This window comes from Pongo pygmaeus, chromosome 19, assembly GCF_028885625.2.
Source record: "Pongo pygmaeus isolate AG05252 chromosome 19, NHGRI_mPonPyg2-v2.0_pri, whole genome shotgun sequence".
NCBI classification, from domain to species: domain Eukaryota; kingdom Metazoa; phylum Chordata; class Mammalia; order Primates; family Hominidae; genus Pongo; species Pongo pygmaeus.
In genome coordinates this window covers 56,184,722-56,201,416 of record NC_072392.2, presented here as the reverse complement: position 1 = coordinate 56,201,416, position 16,695 = coordinate 56,184,722, and the positions used below count along the sequence as shown (strand labels likewise).

The following is a 16,695-nucleotide window of genomic DNA, read 5'->3' as shown; positions in this document are numbered from 1 at the left end:
CATAACCATCCAATTTATTTTCTGAATATTTTCCATCTGCTGTTGCTGAATCCACAGATGCAGAGCTCCTGGATACGAGAGCCAAGTGTGCTTTGAGAGTAGGGTGGGTGAGGTTGCTAATGAGTACAGGGGAGCAGGTGTTGATCGGGAGGACCCTGCACTGGGGCATCTGGACGTCCTTCCTCAGGACTTGAGACTCCAGTTGGATGGCAAAGGCAGACTCAGCCCAGGTCAAAGCTGTCCCCTTGAAGTTTCATTTTATCCCAAGCTCTTTCTGGACCCTGGAATTTGGCATCCCCTAGACCCTGCGTGGAAGGACAGCTGAGCCAGGATTTAGATAACATGTCTAGAACAGTGAGCCCCTAGTGTGTGCCCGGTACTTTCCCCACAGGATCCTCTAGCTAGAATATCCAAGGGTCATGGAGAGAAATACCCAGTTAAAATATCAGAAATGAAGAAGTGATACCATTAGAGACACTAAAAAGATCATTAGGTAATAGTATTAGCTTTTGTATTCTGAGATCCAACAGCAGCAGTCACTTCCCTCCACCCCTATGTGTATCCCAGGACCACCCTGGACAGGGAGGGCTGAAGTTAGGGAGCACCCATGGATGATCTGGTGCTGGCCCTGGGCCTCAGGGGTGACAGTGATGAGGAACTGGGTGCACACATGAGTGGGGCAGCCGGGCCTGGCCAGAGAAGCAACACACACGTTTACAGACGTGTTTACCCACATACACGTGTGCACGCACGTGCACAAACACATCACAGGCAGGCATGTTGATGCCTCAGGCAGCAGAGGACCCTGACTATGGGCCCTGCTGACCCGGGCAAGGCCCCATTGTGATGCGTGCCATGACCTCAGAATGTCACTGGTGCTTAGCACCTATCCGCTCTCTGGCCTGCCTCAGTGTTCTACAGCAGTTACACACAGGCGGTGGTATCTGTGAGCAGCTCTGTGGACTCAAAGGTTTTCTCCCTGAGAGGCATAACCCAGGCCAGCTGATTCATCAGAATCAGGTGAGTGTGACCTGCTCTCTTCCCTGCAGGTTGACTTGGGGACAGTGGCTACGGTGTGGGCGGTGTTGGCGTCTGTGGGGCAGCCACCGAGGATGGTCATCCCTGAGCACTCACCAGGCGCCCGTTCTACACTGCCCGTGTAGACGATTGGCTCTTTCATCCTCATGGTGGCTTCGTAGAGTGGGTGCTGTTCCCAAATGTACCCATTCGACAGATGAGACGTCTGGGGTCAGAGAGGCAGTAACCGGCCTGGGAATCCAGACGTGACCCTGAGTTTTGCTCTCAGCCCTGCCGTGTGCTGTGCTGGAATTCAGGCCTGAACCCTGTGACCTCCCTGCCCTAGATCCCAAATCTGCCCAGGTTTCTGATCCCGATGGGGCAGAGCCTGGTCCTGGCAGAGCCACTGGTATAGATCCACTGTGGGTGGGGTGAACAGGACGGTCCTCAGAACACCTCTGTGCCCTAAGCTGGGTCCTGATGATCGCTGTGGGCCCCAGTGAACACACATGGTCCCTTGTCCGGAGGAGCCTGCTGTCCTTGGGCAGCTGTGGAAAATGAAGAAGCCCTGGAGGGCTGGATGAGGGGAGACTATCGTCCCTTCTGTTCAAAGTGGTCCAGGCACTAGGGTTCTCCCCAGGTGTTTCTTGCTCTGTGTGGTCCTCTCGAGGCCTCGCCCTCCTTTTGCCCCGAGTATTCCCAGGAGGGACGGTCCATCCAGGTGTTCTCCAGGACCAAGGACCCACTGTTCTTCCTCAGTGACCCAGGAAAATGAAGCCTCCTCCTCTAGGGACAGCTCAGAATGGTGGACTCCACAGTCCCTCTGCAAGAGACGTGGTTTCCATGAGTACAATAGATCTTTTTCATCCCCAAACTGAACACCCTCCTGCTCAACAGGCATTATTCCTAAAGTGGATTCACTGTTCAGACTGAAGGGCCGCGGTAGCCAAAGTGATGAGCGGAGTAGAACCGAGCAGTCAGGAGAGATCTTGTTCCCTGTAGGAAACGGGGCATCTCTGTGGCCCTGAGCATCCCAGGAGGCCGAGTGTACAGAGACCTCTGGTCGCTGAGCCCAGTCTGCCTCCACATCCCTGGAATAGCCCATCATGGGCCCTTCACCCTTGGCAGGTGGAAACCATTCAACCTGCTGGGGCAGGTGTGCCCCCATTTCATGGCATTTGGGGACAACAGGATTCTCTGTGTAGGTCCCACTGTACTCAAGTCCTTGGGAAGATGCCCACCCCTGCTTGGGATTTGAGACTCCAGAGACTCGAGCAGCTGTGGGCCACTGGGTCTGGCCCCTTTTTAGCTGGGGGCCGCGGTGGAATGGGGTTTACGCAGCCAGCCAGCATCTGGGAGCCCGGCGGGAGCAGTTCAGGTGTTCTCCGAAGCTGTCAAGTACAGTGTAACCTTTAGACAATTTTGTCTCACAGGATGGACATAGTAGAGGACGCGGACAGTTGGTGGGCACAAGAGCGAGAGGACATCATTATGAAATACGAAAAGGTACAAGTTGGTCTGCTTCTTGGAGGGAGGCCTCTCCCACTGCGCCCTGGTCAAAGGGTCCTGCGCTCCCTAGGAGCACAGGGCAGGGACGGGTGGCCAATGCCCCCAGGCCCTTGCACCCTTTACCTTGGAACCGTCACCAAGGCTCCCTCTGGGCTACAGGGACACCGAGCTGGGCTGCCAGAGGACAAGGGGCCTGTGCCTGTTGGAATCTACGGCAACATTGATCACTTTGGAATTCTGCAGTGAGTCCTCTGCACTCCCCTCACCCCTAAAGCACCTGTCTCAGCTCAGGGATGGGTTTGCTTTTAGAAAGGCCTTTCTGATGCAGGACATGTCTTGCCAGGTCGGGTCAATCTCCTTTCCAGGGACAGAACTCCTCCCTGGCTCCCCTGCAGGTCCAGCCCGAGGTTGTTGTTAGGCCAGAGGTGTGGGGCCCATCTAGGGAGCCGGTGGGAATGGAGACTGGGCTAGGTCAGGCACCTGGGCTCTCAGCAGTTCTGTCGGCAAGTGAGCACAAGAGGAGCGGGGCAGCGTGAGGGTCTGGCCCTGTCTACTTGGAGACAACCCCAGTGAGATCCAAGGGTTGTGGCCACAGGGTGAGGGGACGCCTGGCCCAGCCTCGGGGCTGTTGTCCAGCAGGTCTCTGAGGGCCCACCTGCCCCTGTTCTCCCCCATTCCCCTAGAGCTACAGCCCTCACTGTCCCATGAGGGGGAAAGGCATGGGGACAATGGAGGCTGTAGCCCTAGGAGAATGGGGGAGAAGATGGGCAGGGCCCCATTCTGGGCATCTCACGGTGAGGCCAGGGAGGCAGCAGGGCTTGTGGCTAAAGACCCTGGGTCTGGTGCTGGGAAGGGATCTGGGGCCAGGTAAGAGGAGCCCAGCCAGGAGCCTATCCCTCAGGGATCATAAGATGGAGAGACAGAGGATCCCTAGGGAGGTAGGGTGGGAGGGAGCTGATGAGCCGTGCCACTTCTGAAATGCAGGTGTGTGGCTCGGGTGCAGGGAGAGGCAGGTGGATGCTGGGAGGTGAGAACCTGCAAGGGCCTTGGGGCTGTCAAGTGGGATGGGCCCCTGGTGCACCCAGAATACACCGGGCAGGTCTCAGGGCAGGCTCCCTTGACCCTGGTGGGGTGATGTGGTCACTCTCTGAGGGACTCCTGTCAGGGCCCGGTTGCCCACCGTGGGCGACCCCCATCCCATCTCAGGGCTAACCTTTCTCAGCTGCAGCAGAAAGCACCACCTGGAGTCCAGGGTGGGCAGCCCGACTGGGCAGCCTGACCACCTCCCACGCCAGGGTCCCCAGTAACCCTGGCCAGGCTGTCCCTGCACTCCTTCTTCTCCCAGGTCCTGCCCCTCCTGGGAGTCAGACCCACAGGAAAGACCTTGTCCTCCCTTCCCTGTGCCTTCTCCTGGGCTGAGCCCTGAGCTGGATAGGGACAGAGCCAGTGCTTTCTGGGGTCTGCTCCCGGGCTGGGGTGGCTCCAGGCCCCGTGCAGGTCCTCAGCTCTGCCTGGGTTGCCTTACAGTGAGACGGAGCTGCCTCCTCTGGCTGCACAGGAGGTGAAGGTAAGAGCCTGATGCATGGAGGGGCTGGTCCAGGGTCGTAGGGACTGGGCGGGTGGTCGGTGAGACAGAGGAAGCAGCCGGCCTGGGCGGTGGTGGGTGAGGGCAGCACGCTGTCACTGGGAGGGGCAGCAGTCCCTGCTGGACCTGACCCCAGGTTGCTGTTAACTTTGGCAGTTTGATAAAATTTTCAAAAGGAGAACCACAGTCCTGGCTTGGGGGTGGCTGCGTGCTTGTGTCAGGACCCCACCTAGAGGCTGGGACCTAAGACTGGTGTGTCTGTGGCCTGAGGATGGTACATCCCGGGGTCCCAAAGCCAGCCCAGTGGTGCTCATTTGCTCAAAGGCTCTCAGCCCTTGAGGTCTGCCTTTCCCTGGCTCCTTCCAGCTGGGTCCCACCAGGGCTCCAGAGCCCAAGACCCAGCATCCGCGGGTGGCTCTGGGAAGCCTGGCAGCTCTGCTAACTCCAACATGCCTCATTTGACAGAATCGGCGGGAGATGAGACGGAGGAGCAAGTGGAGGAAAATGCTGGGAGAATGGGAGACGTATAAGCACAGTACAAAAGTAATGTGTGGGGGGAGAGGCCCCCGAAAGCACTCTCTGCAGAGACAGGGGACAGGCACCCATGGCTGTGGCCTGGCACCGTCAGCCTCTCAGAGGGTTGGTGGCACACTGTCCTCGCCTGGAGGACTGCAGGCCTGGTCGCCAGATTCCCTGCCTTTCGTGCAAGCGTCACCTTGCTGGGAGGGAATCTGAATCTAGGGCTGGGACCACCCAGAGCTCAAGGCTAGGGATGCCCTGGTGACCCGAAGGAAGGAAAAGGTTCAGATCAGAGTTTCGACTCTGAGTGTCCATCCACTGTTTCAGTCCTGGGAAGGGAGACCCTGTCCCAACTTGATGTCACCTCTACTGAGGAATCATGGGGCCAAAACCGACAATTTCCAGAATCCCCGGGCTCTGGTCCTCACTGGGGTCACCCTGTGGCCTGGGACACCAGATTGTTTTCTGCCCACAGCTCATAGATCGAGTGTACAAGGGAATTCCCATGAACATCCGGGGCCCGGTGTGGTCAGTCCTCCTGAACATTCAGGAAATCAAGTTGAAAAACCTGAGAAAATACAAGGTACGCTCAGCCAGAGCACAACAAACAGGACAGGCCATGTCAGGGGCCCAGGTCTCCAGCTGGAGGGAACGTCAAGACCACCCTGGGGGGCTGGGGGCGAAGGTCAGATGAGCACCCTGGGCACAGATGGTTACACAGTCACCACAGACAAACTCAGCTCTGGTGACCCTCCCTGGCTTCAGTAACAAGCCAAAATGCAGCTTTCTGCAGAAGGAAACCTTCCTTCTGTCCTTTCTTCCTGAAATGCTGACTGTGGGCTGACTGCCACTGGGGGCAGGGAGGCTTCCTTCTGTTCTGAGGCTGCTTCCTCCTCTTGGCCCTGCCCTACAGATCATGAAAGAGAAGGGCAAGAGGTCATCTCAACACATCCACCAGATCGACCTGGACGTAAGCGGGACCTTAAGGAAGCATATCTTCTTCAGGGATCGATATGGAGCCAAGTAAGCCTACAGGAGCCACAGGGCCCCAGGGGAGATGGAGTGAACAAGAGGGATGGGGGCTTCCCCAGAGCAAAAGCCAGGGTCACCCAGGAGGGATGACAGAGCTGCCAAGAGCTCTCCTGGCCCAGGGAGAAGCCAGCACCATGAACCGAGCACCTCCCTGGTTCCAAGCCCTGGGTCAGACTGGAACATGTGGGGCCAGAACCCAGAAGGATCCTGATGAAACAGAAGACAGCAAAGAAAATCATGCACAATGGTGAAAGGTGCTCTCCCTGACCCATGGGGACCCGTGGTAGGACCTATGGGTGGGTGGCAGGATAGAGGGCCCATGAGCCCCCCCAGGCAACAATGACAGCAACCAAATGCTGGGAGAATTAGGGGTCCTGGAAACTCTCATCCAGGTCTGCTGGGAACATGACATGGCACAGCCACATTGGCAGCCAGTTGGGCAGTGGCTCACAAAGCTCAGTGGACTTGAACCACACGTCCCCAAAGTGTCACAGATATTGAACCCACTGATTTGAAAACTGACATCCACATGAAACCTGCATGCCAGGTTCACTGCTTGATTCCTCGTCACTCACACACGGAGCCTTCGGGGATGGCCTTGAACACGGGAATGGGGAGAGCAAGGCTGGTCCTCTCTTCAAACTGAAGACCCAGTGAGAAAAGGGAAGGAGCCAGTGATGCCTGCACGAACATGGGTGGATCCTAGATGCATTTTGCTAAGGGAAAGAAGCCAGACCCAATAAGCTACCACAGTAGGATTCCCATTCCTAGGCCATTCTGGAAAAGGCCAAACCATAGGGACTGAGAAGCAGTCTGGGTGGCCAGGGGCTGACGGATCAGGGAGAGGCTGGGTGCATAGGGGCCACCCTGGAGACTTGGAGGATGAAGGAGTCGCTTCAGGAGGGGCTGGAGCGGTGGCCAGGAGACTCTGCACCTTGGTTTGCAACCGTGGAGGAACTATACACCCACAGACTGAACTGGCGTTTGTGCAAACTGGAAAAAAGAAAAAAAAATCATTCACAGTGAAAAGGATCAGGCAAGTCACTGTACAACTGGGCTATTTGCATGTCACAGATGTGGATTTTACTGAAACATTTCTTCAACAGTCTCAGGCCCTGAAGAGCTCACTGCTTATCTGGTGAATCATCTGAACCTGAAATAGGATTTGCTGTTAGGCTGTGTAGACAAAGTGAAACTAACAGCATCTGCACAAACCAAACCATAGCCCCCTTTCTCTGTTTCCTAGGCAGCGGGAACTATTCTACATCCTCCTGGCATATTCGCAGTATAACCCGGTGAGTATTCCCGGCAGTGAGGTTCCCGGGCCATATTTCCATATTCACAGGAGTGGGTGTCTGGTGGGGGTGTCGTTGCTTCTTTTAAAGTTAGTATTTGTGACTCACCAGGATATAGGAGGTAGGACTCCAGCTCACCGCTGGCATAAACCTCCAAGCAAGGGGGTGGTCTCAAGGGGTCAAGCTGAGACACAAAGGAGTCAGGGCTTGGACTCCTGCTGTCACTTGGGCCTGACCACCACTTCTCAGAACAAGAAATGACGCCCTCCTCCTGGGGCTGCCCCGAAGCCCAGGAGCTTGGCAGCATCGCACACAGGATGGTGCTATTGGCAGACATTTTGGACAAGGTGCTGAAGTGCCTGATGGACTTGGCTCTTGTCATGAAATGAATTTGCATCCTGAGGAAGCCTCTTCTTCAGAGGAAGCCTCTCCAGTCACCTCTGCCCTCTCCAATGACATGAGTCCTCCCAGGTGACCTCAGCCCTCCCAGGTGATGTCCTTCCATGGTGACTCTGGCTCTTGCAGGAGGTGGGCTACTGCAGGGACCTCAGCCACATCGCTGCATTGTTCCTCCTTTACCTGCCTGAGGAGGATGCATTCTGGGCACTGGTGCAGCTGCTGGCCAGTGAGAGGCACTCTCTGCAGGGTAAGTGAACAGCTGCCCCAGGGACCTCCTGCAGCCAGACCTGGGGATGGCCACCCTGGCCAGGTGATCACAGCTTTCACCCAAGGCACCCTCCTTGTATTGCCAGCTTGTTGGGAGACTTTAGGATGTCTCTGCTGAGGGTCCCACAGGAGTCCACGGCTGACCCCCAAAGCCCAAATCAGACGCCTTTCATCCCCATCAGCAGAGGGCATCTCATCCTCCCCGTGGCCACCCTCTGTGTCCTGGAGCCACACCCTCCGGCTCTGATTCTGTGCAGCTGACTCTCCCCTCCCTGAGAGTCCTCCTGCCCTCCAGCTGCCCGGGCTCCTGCTGCCATTGGTGCCCATGAATGGGCCGACCAAGCCCAGGTGGCAGCATCTCCCCATCCCCTGTTCCCTGGCCCGACCCCACTTCCAGGAGATGACCAGGAAGCCCAGCACCCACCCAGTTCTGGCTGCCCTGTCGTGGCCTCAAAGTCAGGTTTGCCCTTTTTGCACCCTGGCCCAGGAGGCCTCCAGGAGAACCTCCAGCCAGGCTCCAGGGAATGTTCCCGCCCCACCTCCCCAGGGTAAAGGCCGCATAGTGGGGTCACCAGATGGGAGGGTGGGAGGCCTTGGGGTTTGGGGGCCTCTCCAGCTGCCCAGCTCTTGCAGCTGATGGCTCCACATCTTGGGGGAAGTCTCTGATTTCATGATGGGCTGCGGGCTTCTCAGGATTTCACAGCCCAAATGGTGGGACAGTCCAGGGGCTCCAAGACCAACAGGAGCATGTGGTACCCACATCACAACCCAAGACCATGTGGCATCAGGTGAGTTTGTGGTCCCCTCAGCTCTTCCCAGAGGCCCTGCCTCCCGTGGGGCTGTAAGGAGCAGGGGAGCTGGAGCCCCTCGTGGGGCTGGTGACTGGCTGAGTCCCAGCCAGGGCCTGACCTGGGACGTCGGGTTCTCCATGGGCTGGGAGTTGGTTTCCTTTCCTCCTCCTCCTCCTCCTCCTGGAGGAGACAGAGGCACAGGGATGGGGACCCAGCTCCCGCAGAGCAGGGCAAAGGGCAGTGTGTCCACCGGGAGTGTGGGAAGGTGACAGTGTTGTGGGGAGCTCTGGACACTGCCCAGTGTTCTGCACTAGGGGAAGGGTCTTCAGAGGCCCTGGAAGAGGGAGGTTTTTAGGGCAGCCCAGTGGCCTGAGCACCTCTGTTGCTTCCATCAGGACAAGGAAGGTCTACGTGGGCACTGTTCCTCGTTAGGCTGCCTTATCCGGACACTGATTGACGGGGTAAGGAGGCATAGGGAGACCCTGGCTCAGGGACCCTCCTTGCCCTGCAGTGCCCTGCTTCCCCAGCCCGGGGGTCTGGCTCACTCCCAGCCCACAGGAGGCTCAGGCGGGTCCCCAAAGGACACACAAGCAAAACCCTCTGCCCAAGAGGGGTCATCCCAGGGCAATGGCTGGGGCTCAGGCCCAGCCTCATGGGCAGACTGGGCCAGGACCCGACTTGAGAGGGCTCGGGGAAGCCTCAAGCCCTGGGCAAGCCCCTCTCTCCAGGAGCCACATCCCCACTCAAATGAGTGCCCCCCATGAGGAGCTGCAAGACCTTGTCTGACCCAGCGTCCTGGAGGGCTCAGGCGACCCTCATGGGGAAGGTCACTGACTCTGGAGACTGAAGCCCCAGTGTGCGCAGCTCGAGCCACCAGCCCCAGCCTGGAAGGACCAGGTTCTTTCACACCTGCTGTCCCCACAGATCTCTCTCGGGCTCACCCTGCGCCTGTGGGACGTCTATTTGCTGGAAGGAGAACAGGTGTTGATGCCGATGACAAGCATTGCCTTTAAGGTTCAGCAGAGTAAGTCTACGTGTGCCCAGTGGGGCCTGGGGAGCCCTGGGGTCAGACCCCGACTGGCCCGAGGGCAGCTTCCACACACTGTCCTCATGATCCTCAGTTCTGGCCCAGAGGGAGGTCTGGCCAGGGGGGCTGGGCAGGACACTGTGACACCGAGTCCATCCCCCACATGACCCAGATGAAAGTCCAGAGTGTGGTGCACACTTCCCTGCCCAGGTCACCCCCAGCCATAGTCTCCTGTGTATATCTGGATGCCTGGGGTGGCCACAAAAGGATCCGGCACCGCCCAGTGGGAGATTGAAGTGGCCACGGGGTATGAGCTGTGACCATTCCCAGGTAACTCTCCTGGCCCGATATCCACCCTGTCCCTAGAGCACCTCATGAAGACGTCCAGGTGTGGCCTGTGGGCACGTTTTCCGAACCAGTTCGTTTACACCTGGGCCAGAGATGATGACACTGTGCTCAAGCATCTTAGGGCCTCTATGAAGAAACTAACGAGAAAGCAGGGGGACCTGCCATGCCCAGGTGGGCTCCAGTGCCATGTCCCCTCCCATGTCACCCTCTGGGGTAGTCAATAGTAGGGGAGTGCCCGGGACCCGCAACCCTACTACCTGGGCCTTCCTCTTCACCTTTTGTTCCTCCCCTTCCTCCTGCACTCTAAGAAAGTACAGGAGGCCCACCGGTCCTCAGGGCAGGCGCTCAGTGCCTGTATACTGGACGTGCTGTGCACGCAGGAGGGGGATGTGGGCAAGACCCTCCAACAAGCCCCCTCCCACTTTCCACGGTGTCTCGCTCTCCCCCTCACAGGGCCCTCAAAGTTACTAGATGGGCCCAGACCCATTTGTGGGAGACCCCGCCCCTCCCTGCAGGCACCCACAGCCTCAGAGAGCAGCAGAGGCCCCTCACTCATGCACGCTCCTCCAAGGTTGCCAGGACAACAAGCCTTGAGCCAGGGAGGCAAGGGAATCGGTGTCCCTGACCCCCACAGAGCATTCAGGGAGAGGGCACAGGTGGGACCCCGGGCCCAGAGCCAGAGCCAAGAGTTCAGCCAGATGTGGGAGCGGTCAGTCCTGGCATGGACTGGGCAGCCCAGGAGAGCAGAGGGTGTCCCACATCCGGGCCCAAAAACCCACCGCAGAGATGAGTCCCCATGTGAGGTGGCAAGGGGCTGGGTGACATCCAAGGCCTCTCCTACCTGAGTTCTGACTGGGGGCCGTATCCCAGGCCCAACAGCCCTGGGACGAAGGTGTGTGGCAGGAAGCCTCCAGCCAGTCTGAATCCTGGGGGCAGTCCCAGGAGTCACCTGCCATTCCACGACAGCTTCCCCACACCAGGCAGCACACACCCCTCCCTCTGGGATCAGCAGACTGCAGGCATGTCCTCAGTGTCAGGCCACGGGGGCCACACAGAGACCCCAAGGAATACAGAGATGCAGGCAGGTGGGGCCCAGCCCGGAAAGGCCTGCATGGGCTCACTGGAGACGCTGACCACGTCTGTTTTCCTTTCAGCCAAACCCGAGCAAGGGTCCTCGGCATCCAGGCCTGTGCCGGCTTCACGTGGTGGGAAGACCCTCTGCAAGGGGGACAGGCAGGCCCCTCCAGGCCCACCAGCCCGGTTCCAGCGGCCCATTTGGTCAGCTTCCCCGCCATGGGCACCTCGTTCTTCCACACCCTGTCCTGGTGGGGCTGTCCGGGAAGCCACCTACCCTGTGGGCACTCAGGGTGTGCCCAGCCTGGCCCTGGCTCAGGGAGGACCTCAGGGTTCCTGGAGATTCCTGCAGTGGAACCCCATGCCCCGCCTCCCAACGGACCTGGATGTAGGGGGCCCTTGGTTCCCCCATTATGATTTCGAACAGAGCTGCTGGGTCCGTGCCATATCCCAGGAGGACCAGCTGGCCACCTGCTGGCAGGCTGAACACCCTTCAGGGTTGAGATTGGCTTTCTCTGCACTGAGTCACAACGTGGGCATGGACTTCCCGGCCCTGCAGTGCACCCAGCACTGAATCCGACGAGGGCACCCCCTTCAGAGCTAGGGACGAACAGCAGTGCGCTCCCACCTCAGGGCCTTGCCTCTGCTGCCTCCACTTGGAAAGTTCTCAGTTCCCTCCAGGCTTCTAGAAGCATCTCGGCCAGGGCTCATGGCTGGATAATTTCCCAAGGCTTAACAACCCAAGCAAGCTTCCCATCCTCATTTTATTTTTTGTTAAACTTATGAAAATTTATTAAGAAAGTGTGCAGCTCGAGAGACATTCAGAAATGGAACACACCAGCCCCAAGATCACAAAGCCAACCATGGCTAGCCCCTCCCAGCACCCCCAGCCCCACGACCAGCGTTCTGAATTCTGATGACACCATGAGCCTGCCTTTGTACTTTAAACTCATGGAAGGATAACCACCTTCACGTTTTAAAATAAATGTTTCCTGTTGAATGATTTTAGATTTTAGACAGAAATATTGAAAATGCACTACAGTGACCTCTTACACCTTCCATCCGGCTGCCCCTAATAATGACGTTTTGTAGTCCCATGGCACATAAGAAATTTAAGCCAGGTGTGGTGGCTCACACCTGTAATCCCAGCAATTTGAGAGGTCGAGGTGGGAGGTTCAGGTTCACTTGAGTCTAGAAGTCTGAGGCCAGCCTGGGAAACATAGGCGGACCCCGTCTCTAGAGAAAAGTCAAAGAAATCAGCCAGGCATGGTGGTGTGTGCCTATAGTCCCACCTAGTCAGGAGGCTGAGGCAGGAGGATTGCTGGAGCCCATGAGATCCAGGAAGCAGTGAGCCATGATTGCACCACTGCACTCCAGCCTGGGTGACAGAGTGAGACTTTAGCACTTAAAAAAATTTAAGAAATTTAATGTGGGTACAATTCTATTAACTAAATAATAATGTGAACTATTATCTATGGTTATTAAGGCTAGAATTATCCCATTTTTGCCTAACTTCTCGTACCTGTCCGAAGATCCCACCTTGGACTCACCCTCTGCCTTCAGCTCATGTCTCTTCAGCTTCCTCCAGATGGTCCAGCAAACACACACCTGGGCTGAATGGTAGAGCTGATTACTCATACACAAGGGTTGACCGGTGGGCAGGGATTTTCAAACTTATAGCGTAAATGAGTTTTCCGTGGTGTTCTGGAGAGCACCGTTTGAGAAACACTTTGACAGTGAATCTAGGCCTCAATATCCATCAGCTGCTCTAGCTTGACTTTTGCTCAAGCTCAGTGAAAACCTGCTCTGCCGGGTGCATGTGAAAGGGGCAAGGATGAGCAAGATGTAGATAAAGAAGACAGGACACAGGGGGTCTGTCTCAGCTCTATCCCCTGCCTTCAGCACTGAGGGATGAAATCCAACTCAGGGAATGGTGGCCACGTGCTGGACCAGCCCCGGGCTCTGAGGATCTGACAGTGAGTGACGCAGAGCCAGGCCTTGCCCTTGGGGAGCTCTCCAGCATACACCCCACTCTCCCCTCCCATTGCCCTGCAAAGCAGGCATCAACGCCATTGTTAATGCAAAGAGGAGGAACCTGACTGTTAGACCTGGGTTTTCCAGGGTTGCACGGCTCCTGGGAGACAGATGTGACCCTGAGGGCAGGGCACAGGCCAGTGTAATGCCAGGATGGAATGAGCTGTGATCTGTGCCATGTAGAGGCATGGGCCAAGGTGGGACTGACTGATGACCAGGTCAGCCAGGTTGCTGAAAACACTCTTGGGTCCTCACCTGCCGGTTCCCAGGAGTCTGGAACTGCCAGGACAGTGGTGGCAGGTCCCCCATCCTCAGCTGGGTGGGCCTGGATAGAACAGCAAGGCGAGGGCACATTTCCCCGGCCATTCCCTCCAGGCACAGCTGTGACCTGCTCATTCCAATTTTGTGGAAATATTTCCACACACACAGAATTGCAAATAGCAGTGGACATGGTGAGAGGCCTTTGGACATGGGATAGGCAGGATTTTGGAGGCAGAGCCTCCAGGGCTTGCCAATGGGTTAGCTGCAGGGCTTGAGAGGGAACGGAGAATCCGGGATGATGTGTTCAAATCGGTCTGTTCGCTTCCTCCGTGCCACGCCTGTGCTGGGCACTGGGAGAGACAGATGAGCACAGGAGCGCCAGGCTGGGGGAGGTGTGGGGGGAAGCCCAGAGTGTCTGGGCAGGGTAGGAAGCTCACAGTGTCTACTGGGAGCTGAAGGCTTATGTCTACCTCAGTGCCATCCACGTTCTCTGTATGAACAAGTACAGGCTGAACTGCCTGGAGGAGGAGTAGCTGCTGTTGCTGGTGACCAGCACGTTCAGGAATGGAGACTGCTCTGGTAACGGAGAGGTGGGTGGCCTGAGGTCTGGATGGTCTAGGGGGTGAGAGGGCACAGGAGGACCCAGGAAAGGGTCTGGGGGATACAGGACATCCTACAGAGGGCATTTGGGAGTCAGTGCTCAGGTCACTCCAGGTCACGCAGGTCATTTGCCTGCCTCTGTCATAATTATTGCCATATGAGAGAGTGCCACCTTTCCTATGACATAACTTAGATATTTCTGTGAATGGCCTACCTGTTTATATTTACAACTTCATATTTAAAGGAAATTTGTATCACTCTCACTAATGGAAAGCCAGCAAAACATAAATTCAATGAAAACAAAATGAAGTCAATGAATTTTAGCTAGATACTATTCCCTGACCAAGGCCTGCTGGAGGTGGTACAACCAGGGTTGGAATTGAGATCTGCCAAGCTTCTGAGTTTATTCTGTTTCCCCCACACCAGGGTTCCTCAATACTGCATTACTGACATCAGGGGCCAGACAATTCTTTGTGATGGGGGCTGTCCTGCACCTGGCAGGATGTTTAGCAGCTTCTCTGGCCTCCACCCACTGGAAGCCAGGGGAATGCAGAAGAGGCTTGCTCATTCTCCCATTTAATGCTCAGGACAATATCTGACATAAATGTTATGTCTTTTATTTTATAAATGAAGAAAATGAGACTCAGAAAGGTTTAAGTGTGTCACCTAAGAACACACAGTCAGCAAGAGGTAGAACCTGAAACTGAACACAGGTGTCCATGTGAGACAACAAAAAAGTTCAGGTTCCAGCTTCCTTTGAGTCTCTCATTTCAACAATGACCATCGTCTGCATACGAGCTGAAGTACAGGAAACCTGGGCTGAACTCTCCTCCCATCAGGCCTTGGAGCCCCAGACCAGAACCCCAGCCCAGGGTCTCCCAGTCAGGCCCGCTGGAGTGAGCTGGCATCCACACTAGCATGGTTTCTCAAGGCTACAGGGATGCCAGTCTCGCCGCTGATGAACAAAATGAAGGACATTTGCTTCTCCTGCAGGCTGTCGGGATTTAACACAGATTCCTTTTCTTGCTCTCTTCTCCCGTAGCACAAAACAGGGTGCTCCATCCACCTCCCAGTGTCCCAGGCTTTGTTGCATGTTCTCTTTAATTTCTCCCACTCTCGCAGTGCACCCTACCCTCATCTCCCTGGCAATTTTTCTGCTCTATCGACATCTGGATCACAAGAACACTTGTGAGGCCCCTTAACAAGCTACATCCCAAATTATCATTCCACTTTGTCCTCAGCCAGTGCCCAGGTCCAACTCGCTCTCCTGGGGTGACTTTCTTTCCTGCCCAATATGGTTTCATCATCTGTAAGCTGGGGATAATTAAAGTCTTGATCCTGATATTGGACTCTCAAAGCAGAAGTAGCGAGCTCAGCCAAGTCACTTAAACAAGAGGAGACATTCCTTGTGAACCAAAAGGGCACTGGTCACAAGGGCTGCTCCTTTTTCTCTCAGGCCTCTCCAGCACGCCCTTGGCTCAGCCAAAGAAGAGACTCAGGCTGTGCTTCTGCGCTGTCGGGATAACATAGGTACCTGGTCCTTGACCCTGGGACTTTAACAGTTCCCTCGTGTGGCTCAGTTCTATAGCTTCAATGACACAAAGTGGCTTTTGCTCAAAATAGCTTTTGATAGGTTAAGTTACTCCTCTGCCACTCTAAGTCTGTGTGGAACAGTTCTAAGTAAGAGACGTTTATTCCTCTGATCCCGAGGAAGGGAGGAAAAGGCAATGACATTAACCACGTGTTGGACTTCAGCCACTGGAAAACCCTGGTGTTGGCTGCTGCCAGTGCAACCTGGGATAGCGTCACAAACATCAACGATGCCAGGAGGCCCCACTTCATCCAGGGAGTGGGGAGTTGGGATAGGCATGCATACCTGTTCTTATTCAGCAGAGACACTTCCTCTTTATCTGTTTCTGGGTGAGAACCAGCACCATTTCCCTGGTGACAGGGGCCCCAGCTAGGAACCATACAGGGTAGGATGCTACCCTACCCTAGACACCCAGCAGGGAAAATGCCATTTTGCAGATGCAGGAGTGGTTAGACTTTGAAATGGTCATGCTGGACTGCAACACCACGTGGGTCCTCAAATGATTATGAGTTTCTGCCCTCAGGCACATAAGGCCCCAGCAGAAGCAACCTGAGAGTGGACCTGAAACGCCATGGGTATGTGTGTCTGTTGGGGAATCATAGAGATGGTTTCTATTCCATATGGTCCTCAGGGCCAAGTTAGCCTGGCTCCAATCCTAGCACTGCCACTCACAAGCCTTGACTGTGAGCAAATCACTTACGTTCTCTGAGTTCCAGCTCCCTGGTTTCTCTAATGGGAAGTGGATATCTCACTATAACCCTGCTTTTGTGCAACTGGCACACATGAGTTGCTTGCTAAGTGTGAAAATCCCCCTTCTCCTTCTGTTTCCCTGCTGACCAACAGCTGTGGCCAAAAGCTGACTTTAGCCAAAAGCTAAATTTTTCCAAAACTTTAATATAAATTGATATTAAATATAGAAATAGAAACAAAAGGGCTAGATCTGCCTATGTTACAGGATCTTGGTTAATGCTAAGAGCTCAAAAGACCTGGGTCAATTACATAGTGTCTTTCTCTGCCAAGCTGATTAAACAGTCCCTAAAATAAAGGCTATAGGTCTTGGGGTCTCCCAAAACTTTGAGAAATAAAGAGGGGGCCTCTATGCTGGGTTGTAACAATTGCACCTCTCACCTGATAGTGGCTTGTGGTGTCCCTGGAGTCTAAAAGCTACATGATGCTCCCTGGGAAGTGGCTGCTTTCTGACTGGTATGTTTGGATCTGTGCAATGGACAGTCATTGGCGGCCCAGAAATCTTTACTCATTTCAGGCTGGTCCAACTCCAAACAATAATGTGTCCACTCTACCATTGTTCTCCTCTTCACTGAGCTTCCCTTTCTCAGTTTCATGCT

General features: G+C 55.6%; 2 protein-coding genes across 3 annotated transcripts in view; one reads left to right on the top strand and one right to left on the bottom strand.

Annotated features, from left to right (window-relative positions):
- The first annotated feature begins 780 nt into the window (after positions 1-780).
- Positions 781-11,871, top strand: LOC129017037 (TBC1 domain family member 3G-like). 2 transcript variants are annotated; one of them, XM_063657078.1, is made up of 15 exons: positions 781-2,173; positions 2,451-2,523; positions 2,686-2,768; positions 4,054-4,093; positions 4,577-4,654; positions 5,106-5,213; positions 5,544-5,653; positions 6,909-6,957; positions 7,483-7,603; positions 8,317-8,411; positions 8,810-8,875; positions 9,339-9,438; positions 9,808-9,960; positions 10,944-11,376; positions 11,420-11,673. In XM_063657078.1, exons 1-15 carry the CDS (start codon positions 2,124-2,126, stop codon positions 11,550-11,552), a joined length of 1,692 nt encoding a protein of 563 aa, XP_063513148.1. In that variant the 5' UTR covers positions 781-2,123; the 3' UTR covers positions 11,553-11,673. The 2 variants fall into 2 exon arrangements, with proteins under 2 accessions (XP_063513148.1, XP_054313028.2); XM_054457053.2 differs by having other exon boundaries at positions 10,944-11,871.
- Positions 11,872-12,761: 890 nt separating this feature from the next.
- Positions 12,762-16,695, bottom strand: part of LOC129016996 (ribosomal protein S6 kinase beta-1-like) — a 48,850-nt gene continuing 44,916 nt past the window's right edge. Inside the window, exons 11-12 of the mRNA XM_063657047.1 lie at positions 13,629-13,831; positions 12,762-12,912 (exon numbers count right to left, since the gene is read on the bottom strand). Coding sequence (XP_063513117.1) covers positions 12,762-12,912; positions 13,629-13,831 — 354 coding nt within the window. The remainder of the gene's footprint in view (positions 12,913-13,628; positions 13,832-16,695) is intronic.

Bases quoted from the DNA above. Each gene is read 5' to 3' on its own strand.
- LOC129017037 (XM_063657078.1), top strand. From the start codon at position 2,124: ATGGGCCCTTCACCCTTGGCAGGTGGAAACCATTCAACCTGCTGGGGC. The intron at 4,655-5,105 runs GTAATGTGTGGG...TTCTGCCCACAG, and splicing joins CGTATAAGCACAGTACAAAA to CTCATAGATCGAGTGTACAA. The intron at 9,961-10,943 runs GTGGGCTCCAGT...TTTTCCTTTCAG, and splicing joins GGGGGACCTGCCATGCCCAG to CCAAACCCGAGCAAGGGTCC.